The sequence below is a fragment of the Leptodactylus fuscus genome, chromosome 11 (assembly GCF_031893055.1).
Source record: "Leptodactylus fuscus isolate aLepFus1 chromosome 11, aLepFus1.hap2, whole genome shotgun sequence".
Taxonomy (NCBI): Eukaryota; Metazoa; Chordata; class Amphibia; order Anura; family Leptodactylidae; genus Leptodactylus; species Leptodactylus fuscus.
The window spans coordinates 59,747,422-59,758,706 of NC_134275.1; the positions used below are offsets into that span (position 1 = coordinate 59,747,422).

Genomic DNA, 11,285 nt, shown 5'->3' on the forward strand with positions numbered 1-11,285 from the left:
ACTGTATATATTATACTATAGTGTAGATAGTGGTATAGACCATTTAATAAGGACCAGCTTATTCACAATCTCATCCTGTGGTCCTGCCATGGGAGCGCCACACAGAGGTCTCACGTTCCTGGATGCTATACTCTCTCTCTATATGTGTTACAGTAGGGGGATATATATTGTCCCATAGTAGAGGGTGAATGTAATATACTGTAAATGAAAGGTAGCTTACAGAGATGACAGGTGGTCAGACAGGCAGACAAGTTATCAGAGAGAAAGGAAAGTGGTCAGAGAGACAGGCAGGTAGCGAGATGACTTGTCACCTGGGATCAGTAGTACAGGGTTGGGATCTATACACACACACGCTGTTCTCCACGTGTGCTGAGTGTACAGGAGGAGCTGAACAGTGAGTACAGTACAGAGTGTGAGTCACACCAGGGAAGACTGTACTCTGTGTACTGTACAAGTAGGGGCGGAGATTGGGCACTGTATACACATGAGTGCCAGAGGAAGCAACACACTGAGGGACTGCAGCTCCACTGGTACGTATATACCCGATATTCTGCACTATACACAGGGCACTGCTACTATATACTGGACTATACATACAGCACTGCTACTATATACTATACACAGGGTACTGCTACTATATACTGTACTATACACAGGGTAGTGCTACTATATACTGGACTATACATACAGCACTGCTACTATATACTATACACAGGGTAGTGCTACTATATACTGGACTATACATACAGCAGTGCTACTATATACTATACACAGAGTACTGCTACTATATACTGTACACAGGGTACTGCTACTATATACTGGACTATACATACAGCACTGCTGCTATATACTATACACAGGGTACTGCTACTATATACTGTACTATACACAGGGCACTGCTACTATATACTGGACTATACACAGGGCACTGCTGCTATATACTGTACACAGGGCACTGCTACTATATACTGTACTATACACAAGGTACTGCTACTATACACTGTACTGGACTATACACAGGGCACTGCTACTATATACTGTACTGGACTATACACAGGGTACTGCTACTATATACTGTACTGGACTATACACAGGGTACTGCTACTATATACTGTACTATACATACAGCACTGCTGCTATATACTGTACACAGGGTACTGCTACTATATACTGTACTATACACAGAGTACTGCTACTATATACTGTACTATACACAGGGCACTGCTACTATATACTGTACTATACACAAGGTACTGCTACTATATACTGTACTGGACTATACACAGGGCACTGCTACTATATACTGGACTATACATACAGCACTGCTGCTATATACTGTACACAGGGTACTGCTACTATATACTGTACTATACACAGGGCATTGCTACTATATACTGGACTATACATACAGCACTGCTGCTATATACTGTACACAGGGTACTGCTACTATATACTGGACTATACACAGGGCACTGCTACTATATACTGACTATACACAGGGTACTGCTACTATATACTGTACTGGACTATACACAGGGCACTGCTACTATATACTGGACTATACATACAGCACTGCTGCTATATACTGTACTATACACAGGGTACTGCTACTATATACTGGACTATACACAGGGCAATTATTACAATTACATGTTATGTTATACACGTTTATTTCCATCGTGTATTGGAACAACATAAGAAAACTGGGAAAAAGGCGGATTGGACATAATGTCAAACAAAACTCCAAAAATTAGCTGAACAAAATTATTGCCATCTTTCCAGGATTTTGGGTAAATAACTTTGTTTCAAGAATGTGATAGTCATTCAAACTCACTTCCGGGCAAGTAACAGGTGTGGGCAATATAAAAATCACACCTGAAACCAGATAAAAAGGAGAGAAGTTGACTCAATTTTTGCATTGTATGTCTGTGTGTGCCACACTAAACATGGAGAACAGAAAGAGAACTGTCTGAGGACTTGAGAACCAAAATTGTAGAAAAACAGCAACAATCTCAAGATTACAAGTCCATCTCCAGAGATTTTGATGTTCCTTTGTCCATGATGCACAACATGGTACAAAGCATTATGAAATCTGAGGATTACCAAAGGATTTGGTATCAGAAAGCTGAGTTTGTGTCCTAGGTCATGGGTCTTCCAGCAGGACAATGACCCCAAACATACTTCAAAAAGCCCCCAGAAATGGATGGAAAGAAAGCCCTGGAGAGTTCTGAAGTGGCCGCAATGAGTCCAGATCTAAAAGAGAGACTTCCTAAAATTGCTGTTTGGAGAAGAGAAGAGGAGGCGACCCCCCCCCCCCCCCCAATATGAGAGACCTGGAGCAGTTTGTAGAAGAAGAGGGGGCCAAAATTCCAGCTGAGAGGTGTAAGAAGCTTGTGGATGGCTATAGGAAGCAATGGGTGTGCAACTGCATTAATTTTCAGGGAGAAATACTTCATTTTCTAGAAAAATTTTAAGCATGCCAACGCTTACCGTCATGACTGTATACTACACTATACACAGTGTACTGCGCATATGCACTACTGTGCCTGTGGGAGAAACTACCAAAGTAAACTTAGTTTCCTTGCCGTGCTCTTGCAGAAGACATGACGAAGTGAAATAGTTTGGGGTCCTCTCATACTTTGGGGGTTACTGATCTCACTTTTGCCATCTCTTTTCAGCTTTCCACTGGCAGACATGAAGTCTCCACCGACAGAGACGGGACCGCCCAATCAGCAAGAAGAACCAAGTGCGGAGACCGACAAACCACCGACGGCAAAAGAACAGCCGCCGAATGAAACTGAAAAGGATTCTGGGTACTCTGGTAGGTGGCCATTATATCTGCTACACAATCCCTCGCACCTCCTCACTATCCTGCCAATATGTCCTGTAAACCTAATCTTTATACTACTATCCTCAGCATCTCCTGCTGCTATTCCATTGCCCTATACACCGTTCTATATAATTGCTCTCAGATAACCCACCATTAGCAAAATGTCAACTTATCCATCTCTACCAGGGTATAGTGACATCGTCACTGACACCGGCATAGGAATATAAAGATCATTAGAAATCTTTGTGCTGTCCCTTCACGTATCTGTCCATGTGCCAAGGCTATAGAGGCCAGAAGGCCAAACCACCAACTCAGACGTCTTTATTTTTCCATAGACCGACTCTGGGACACCCCCATAAACCCATGCTGATTGAAAGTCATCTTAAAGAGGACCTTTCATCAAATCGGGCACATGCAGTGTTATATACTGCTGGAAAGCTGACAGTGCGCTGAATTCAGCGCACTGTCGGCTTTCCCGATCTGTGCCTGGTGTAAAGCGCTATCGGTCCTGGGACCGTAGGGCTTTACAGTCAGAAGGGCGTTTCTGACACTTAGCCAGGAACGTCCTTCTGCCTCGCGGCGCCTATCGCGCTGTACTGTGGAGCGGGGAGGAATGCCCCCTCCCTCTCCTGATAATACTCGTTTATGGACGAGCTGTGTGAGCAGAGGGAGGGGGCGTTCCTCCCCGCTCACACAGCACAGCGCGATAGGCGCAGCGAGGCAGAAGGACCTTCTGACACTAAAGCGCTACGGTATCGGGACCGATAGCGCTTTAGACCGGGCACGGATCGGGAAAGCCGACAGTACGCTGAATTCAGCGCACTGTCAGCTTTCCAGCAGTATATAAAACTGCATGTGCCCGATTTGATGAAAGGTCCTCTTTAAAATACCCATTCATATACTCCAGAATAGCATTTCACCCACCCAGAGGATAGACTTTCCAGCGTATACCCTCTGGGCTCACTTTTTCAACCCTTCTTATATATGGACACCACATTTGCTATGCACCGCTCCTGTGGGATATACCTTAAGTATTAGATAGAGGAGGTCTGTCTATCACAGTATTTAATTTCTTTAGAACCTGGAGGTGAAAGTCATCAGGACCCAGTGACTTGTTCATTTTAATGTTTTAAAGACGACTTTCCACTTCCTCCGGGGTTAAGCAAGTCACATTTAATGGAACATTTACCTTCTATCGAGTTATGTCCCCAGTTATTGCATTTTCCTGTGTAAATACAGTAGAGAAGAAAGTGTATTAATAGATAAGCCTTTTGCTCATCCTCCTCCACCATTACTCCCAGATTATTTTTGAGCTAGTCCAAAGTCTCCCCAACGCACATACTATAAAGCCCATCATGTAATGCGCTGCTTTTAATAAAGTCCCCCATTGTCTGAGCGTTTTGGATAATTTGTCCTACCAAAAGGAATTGTATGGTGAGCCTGTGGATATAATGAAGTTATAAGCAGCTACATCACATCCTCTACAGAGGGCAACTGGTGGCAATAAGGGTCACTTACTTTTCCCATGGTTGTCAGTCTATATTTTATGCATACGGTCTCCTCTCTACATGGTGGATGCCAGGAGGCAGCGATCTATAAAACCACTAACTCTTTTGCTCTTTATAGATAGCAGCTCAGACAGCCTCAGCTCAGAGGATACAACTCCATCAACAACCACCAGCGTGACAGCCGCTACCCCAGATACAGCACAGACAGAGACAGCATACACTCCCATATATATCCTGCAAAATGTTGTTCTTAAACAGGTAAGATGAGGTGCCACGTCATCATGCTAAATTCTACATTTTCTAACAGAATGGTCCAAATTTACTATTGAGGTTGTAACTAGACACTGGCAACAAAAAGGAACATCAGTGGGCTATAATTTTCAGACTTGCTAGACATGTGGGTGTGGATTGTCAAAAAGAGACATGGCTTTATAGTACCACAATGAACCAAAATAGTGTGTACAGATATGGCAGATTTATCATTCGGCATCAGTCACTGTGATAAATCCGGTGTAGTATCAATCACTGTGATAAATCTGATGTATTTTCAGATTGCCAGGCTAAGTTTACACTGTCTCACTATAAGAGATCTTGGAGGTGATGAAAAGCTAGTTCCCCTCATCTCTCATGGCATCATCTTGTACTGCAACTGTTTGCAATTTATGTGAATACCAGACAACTGGAACGGCGCTTGTCCTGGTTAATTTCTGTAAGAGCAGGTTCACATCTGCGCCCGGTGTCCAGTTTGCGCAATCCGATGGATTTCCATCTTCTGCCCCAAGTAACTGGACAGGAGACAAAAACCCGGCGGTCAATTATCAAACCCATTCACTGCAATAGGATTGCAAAGTGACCGCCCGTGTGCGTGTTCTGCGGTGAAACAGGTCTTTTTTTTAGCCGGACACAAAGTCTGACAACTTTGTGTTCGGTTAAAAAAAAAACAAAAAAAAAACAACGATTTTGCCGCGAACAGGCAGAAGACGCACACGGGCGGTCACTTTGCAATCCCATTCAAGTAAATGAGCTTCAAAACTGACAGCCGGGTTTCCATCTCCTGTCCAATTTCTCGGGGCAGAAGATGGAAACCCGCCGGATTGCGCAAACCGGATACTGTCACAGATGTGAACCTGCCCTAAGAGTCTCTCAAGACTCCATTGCATTGACCTCTGAAAATTTGCAGCCAAAAAACTCCTGCAAGTCTGACTTTTTCATCTGGTGGTGTCAGGTTAAAACAAAGGATATAGTCAATATGGTCCATCGGTCACTGTTCGTTTCTGCTGTTGTAGCAATCCATGTGGCCATTGTTCTGCTCCTCCAATGGACCAGAATGGACATCCAAGTGTAAGAGTGAACTTAGCGTAAACATCACTTGCAAATAAGGCTCTAATCACATACTATCAGCGCCCTCTATTGTCTTGTTGGAGGGATAACAGAACAGTAAGTGATCCGTGGAATGTAATCATCTGTAGACCCCACTGTCTACAGCTATCATCTGTCAATCATGTTTAGTGGGTGTGAAATCATGCCAAAATAAACCAGGCTGTAGGATATTCACTCCCACTGTGCATAGTTTAGGTAATTTTGCATTTATAAAACTGGTTTTTACAGGCTATAACTTTGGTTTTCACAATCAGAACGAGGGACAGGAGTGGAAAGTGCAGGAAATGACAAAGGAGCTGGTTTTGGTGCGGACATTACTGAATATGCTCAGATGTAGACATACGCGGTCCTGTTGTTATTAGTTACACTGTGGCTTAGATAAAGTCAGATCACACTGTATTCGTGATTCCAAGGAGATCACTTAAAGGAATTGTCTAGCTTCAGCAAATGTTATTTTTTTGTATAATGAAAAGTTATGACATTTTTCCAACATACTTTCTGTATCATTTTCTTCTGATTTTTAGACGCTGCTTGCTGTCCTTATTTACTCCAGTAAACATCAGTCCATCTCTGCTTGCTGTCATTCACTCTGCTTACTATCAGAGGATACAAATCAGTCCGTGGTCATGTGACAGACACACAGGTGCAGAGCTCATTGCAGTCACAGCACAGTAATCAGACATCTGCCTGGTAATGAGCTGTGCACCTGTATGTCCATCACATGACCATGGACTGATTTGTATCCACTGATAGTAAGCAGAGTGAGTGACAGCAAGCAGAGATCTTGATTCAGAAAGGATACTGGGAACTTGTACAGCTATTTATTATACAAACATTTATTTGAACAGATGTGAACAGAGCCCAGCACTGAGGGAGCGACTTGTCCAGAACCCCCCACATCTGCACCCTCAGAACCCCCCACATCTGCACCCTCAGCCTTATTAGCTTCCATCATAGGCCTGGGCTTCTACAGAGGAGTTTTTGGCCTTCCAGGTCGCTGCTCCCGGCAGTCAGGTTATGTTATGGGCACAGCTCGGGACTGCACAGGTTACATCACTTGCAGAATGTGGTTTTATCATCTAGTTGCCCCGCCACTGCCGCCGCCCTGGTGGTGACGCTGCTTCTCACAGTTCATCTGATAACTTTTCTCCATGTCTTCTCCTTTCAGCCTCGTCTACTTGTCCTTCAACCTCCTCTGCGACGCCATCGTAAAAGAACCTCCCCCTCATCCTACCTTCCCATCTTGCGCTCTTACCCCAGGATAGCTCCACGTCTTTCCCCTCCAAGTCCTGCACCTGACCCTCCCAAGGACACAGCCCCCACTCCTCCTGCCTCCAAGGTGCGCAAGCAGATTGCGCCGCCACTTCTGGAAGTCTCCCTGCGCTCTCTGGCCTTGCTGCGTCGGACACGAGAGACTCAGCGCTCTATCCGGGAGCTTCGGGCCCATGCTAGACTTTACGAGCGAGCTTTGAAAGGTGAGGAAGGGGGATGGGAGCGGCTACGCAAAGCAATGGAAAGAAGCGGAGGTTACCGGAAAATCCCTCCTGCAACAGACTTGGGAAGAACTGAAGAGGAAGGTGAAGCAGCAATGGCACTCGAGGCTAACAGCATGAGCAGTGACAGTGCCACAGCAGAAGAGCCCGAGCCACACATAGAGGAGGCGGTGACATCACCTAGGGAATGTGTGACATCATCAGAGACAGCACCACCTGACAGCGACACCGATGTGGCTGTATGACTTGACTTGTACCCCCACCCTCCCTCTAAGGGGGCTGCGCCCCTTTTCTTTGTACATTTAGTTTTTTATAGCATACAAACCGTATATGACGGGCACCTGTCGCCCACTTTCACCCCCTTAGGAGTGGAAATGATGAAATGCTGGTTACAATCTGTATCTGCTTTGTCTTATCATGATGTAAATTTATCAAACTCTTGTCTGATTGGTTATTTGCCACCATGTGACCCATAAAACTCAAAAGAGGCATTATTGACACCTAGTGGCCAGTGCTGGTAAGGCAGGTCGCACACAGGCTTTTTTTTATTATGTTCTGAGCCCACCCCAACAAAAAGTCCCAAAGTCTTGGTGGTGATTTCAGGCGTCACCATCCTGCATCTCCTCCAGACGTCGCTTCTTTGCTTTCTTCTTTTTCTTGCTGCTTCCTGATAACTGCGACTTTCCTTTGCTCACCTCACGGACCACAGGGACAACAGCACCAAATGGGCAATATCGATGCTTCAGGCCCAGGGGGAGGGACAATGGCGGCCGGTCAGGGACACTGTGCACGGCTGTGTGGTCTCCATGCGCCTCCGATAAAGTGATAACACCCTGTAATGGAGCAGTGGCTACAAGCTGGTCTTCTTGGTCTCCTGAGGGCTGAAGGAAGGTTTTCATGGGGAGGTCCGTGCAGGGTGAAGACACGACATGGTAATACTTCCTGAGGCCGCCATCTTTAATCTTTTGCATCTTATAGCCAGACAGTGGGAACCGGTGAGTGTTAAAGCTGCAGATGAAAGAGATCAGAAGGCTGTATAGAAAGTCCTCACACCCAGACATACCCTTAGTACGTAGTCAGAGGGCACTGAAATGCCCATATTATACCACCAGTGCTTGTGGCTGCAATACGTACGCATTAACACAACAGAATTCTTCTGAAGTGCGCCATCTATGGGTTATTCTGTAAAGTCACCTTGAGGGGGTTCCTGGAATTTTGATACTGCATTACGATCCCACCTACCATATAGAGAAGCAGACAGCTCCACACGCTGTGCAGTGGCCATGTCAGGTACTGCAGCTCAGCTCTCCATATCAGAGACTGATGAGTGGATTGTGTCTGGTCCTTCAGTCTGGTAGTGATGACCTATAGACTAATAAAAGGTAACCTTCCTCTCATATTGTCCTCTGAGAGCAGTACACAGTGTGAACAATGCCTACTGCAGGCTCCTGGAGACCTGATGCTACGTAGCACATTTCCCTCTATTATATTGGTTCAGTGGGTAGGACAGCGGCTCAGTGGGTAGGACCAGTGACCTGGCAACATATGTGACCAAAGACAACATCTGCGACATTTACCACCTTACAAAATGGCTTCCTAGTAAACTTCCCCTTAGGGGTGTTGGAGAATAAGCACCCAGATGTGAGCCACTGACTGTCCAGTTCTCCATATACCCCCTCCTACACCTGTATACACCTCTCACAGCAACTAAACGCCACACCTCCACCAGGACATATGACATCAGCAGGAACAGCCCCTCTTACCTTTCCGGGGTGAAGTCTGGAGGAGCTTTGATCAGCCAGATCTCTGTGTCAGGTTCAGAGGTCACCGTCCCGTCACAATGCGCCACAAGGGAAAAGTCTTCGGAGCACTGGAAGCTGTGGTGGCCGTCTCCTGATGGGTACAATGTAAGTCACTACAGAGGTTACTGGGAATGGGGCCCCAATGACTGGGCTGCCAACTAACTAACAACATTACATTCCGCCGCATCTCACCCATCCACTTACATATACCTCATCACCTGAGTGCCGACTCCCCCACCACCACCACCACTCTGGGCTGGCGGGATACTGATGCTGGTCATGGTTGCTCTCCTGCACTGCAGTCAGGAGGGGGGGTCTGACATTCACAAAGTGTGTGGCCTGTCTTCTATGCCTCCCCACCTGTCTCCTACATCACACCCAGAAAACCTATTTTCTACACTTTGCGCTGTGTTCTGGCCTCCAATGCTGTGCTCCATATACCCCTCCTTCTGTCTCCTTTGGCACATGAACTCAGTCACCATCACATACCATAACCAACTTACTCATCTTTAATAAACTCTAATTCATCATAATCTGACACAACCATTCCTATCATCACACATGGTCGTTGTCGCCATCATCATCATCATCACATACAATCTCTTACCTAACAGCATTTGTGTCACAATATCTCTGACAATCCTGCACCCTGCAATCCGTATCTGTGTCCGAATGTGTGTAACGGGGAGTACGTGTGAGACCCCCATGAGCATCCTCTGGATATTGGGGCTTGTGAACAATAAAGAGAAAGACACATATCCGCTGTTCCATTTTGTTTGTATCATGTAGAAGATACCCAGATTCGGAGACCACAGATGACCGCTCAGCAGTGTCCGTGGCCCGTACAAGATTTTAGCAATGGACACTCTCTGGTCCGTTTGCAATTTCCATTCATTTCAATGCAGTTTTATCGCGTGTCCTTTAGTGTCCGTTTACAACCATGTCTGTTTTTTCACGCGAACAAAAAAAAAAAAAAATCCTACATGCAGGACTTATCTGTCCATTTGAAAAAACGGACCGAAAGTGTCCATTTTTTTTTTTTTTGTTTTAACAATGAAGTCTATGGGCAATGGACATATAGCGGACAGTAAGTGATAGCCATCAGTTACTGTCCGTTTTTTTTTTTTTTTTATTAAACAGACACCAACAGTGTCCAACTTTAGCTATTAAAGGGGTTTACAGGTCCTCAAATAGTTTTTCATACTGATGTCCTATCCACGGGATACGTTTTCAGTATATGTGTGGGGGTCTGACACCCAGAGCCTGCACAGATTATCTATTGCAGCAGCCTCCAGGTGTGGGGAACTGCTAGTGGACAGGCGGCATATGTATATGGTAATACGAGCGGCTCAGCAGCCCCCTCCACTGTGTAGTGGTAAACCTGGGGAACTGCTGCTTGAAGAGGAGCGGTGATGCATGCACTCCTTGTACACTAGCATCTTCTGGCACCCGGAGACTGCTGCAACAGATCTGTATGGAGTCCGGGATACGAGTGACAACAACCTCAGATTTCTATTGCACAATGTTTTTTGCACAGTGGAAACATCAGGTCACACCAATAAAGATTAAAGTAATATTGTCCTGTAGAACATGGCTGATAGGGGTTGTTGAGGAGTATGATGATGGGGGTGGTTGTGATTTATGATAGTTATGATGATGGGGGCAGCTGTGGTATATGATGATGACCATCACACACCTGAACCATCATCATCATCCTCCACACACACTGCAACAACCCCCATCATCCTCACACAATGCAACAACCCATATCAACATCATCCCCAAAGCCACCCCATCATAACCACTATACACCACAACTGACCCAGTCATCAACAATGTCACACAGCACAAGCACCCCCGGCATCAGCAGACAGCCCTCTCCAGCACACGGACAGACAGGGCACATTACACACTACACGGCCTGTCCTCTCGCTCACACCGTCCCAATCACATGGAGCTCGGGCGCAGCCATCTTACCCTCCATTACGCCGAAGTCTGCCACTGATGACGTCACATCCTCTGAAACAAACTTAGGTATCAGCGCCACCTGCAGGACAAAGCAGGAAACACAGCCAGCCGTATATGATATAGAGCGAGAATATACAGAATATTACTGTATATAGTGTTTAGTATTATATGGTATATTATACAGAATTATTATATAGTGTGGAGAATTGTATGATATATTATATAGCTAGCAGTATTATACAGTATATTATTCAGTGTGGAGTATTATACGGTATATTATATAGTTAGTATTATTATGTAGTAT

The 11,285-nt window shown here is 45.4% G+C and overlaps 2 protein-coding genes across 2 annotated transcripts; one reads left to right on the top strand and one right to left on the bottom strand.

Moving 5' to 3' along the window:
* Positions 1-413: 413 nt before the first annotated feature.
* Positions 414-7,651, top strand: LOC142184420 (uncharacterized). Its single transcript, XM_075259278.1, has 4 exons — positions 414-530; positions 2,679-2,821; positions 4,457-4,596; positions 6,887-7,651. Exons 2-4 carry the CDS (start codon positions 2,695-2,697, stop codon positions 7,454-7,456), a joined length of 837 nt encoding a protein of 278 aa, XP_075115379.1. The 5' UTR covers positions 414-530; positions 2,679-2,694; the 3' UTR covers positions 7,457-7,651.
* Positions 7,652-7,721: 70 nt separating this feature from the next.
* POLR1G (RNA polymerase I subunit G) lies at positions 7,722-11,005 on the bottom strand. The gene is made up of 3 exons (XM_075259048.1): positions 10,991-11,005; positions 8,975-9,104; positions 7,722-8,219 (listed from the first exon to the last, which is right to left on the bottom strand). The coding sequence occupies exons 1-3, from the start codon at positions 10,995-10,997 to the stop codon at positions 7,811-7,813; spliced, it is 546 nt and encodes a 181-aa protein (XP_075115149.1). The 5' UTR covers positions 10,998-11,005; the 3' UTR covers positions 7,722-7,810.
* Positions 11,006-11,285: the final 280 nt, after the last annotated feature.

Bases quoted from the DNA above. Each gene is read 5' to 3' on its own strand.
- POLR1G (XM_075259048.1), bottom strand. The intron at 8,220-8,974 runs GTAAGAGGGGCT...TTTCATCTGCAG, and splicing joins CCAGACTTCACCCCGGAAAG to CTTTAACACTCACCGGTTCC.
- LOC142184420 (XM_075259278.1), top strand. From the start codon at position 2,695: ATGAAGTCTCCACCGACAGAGACGGGACCGCCCAATCAGCAAGAAGAA. The intron at 2,822-4,456 runs GTAGGTGGCCAT...TGCTCTTTATAG, and splicing joins AAAGGATTCTGGGTACTCTG to ATAGCAGCTCAGACAGCCTC. The intron at 4,597-6,886 runs GTAAGATGAGGT...TTCTCCTTTCAG, and splicing joins AAAATGTTGTTCTTAAACAG to CCTCGTCTACTTGTCCTTCA.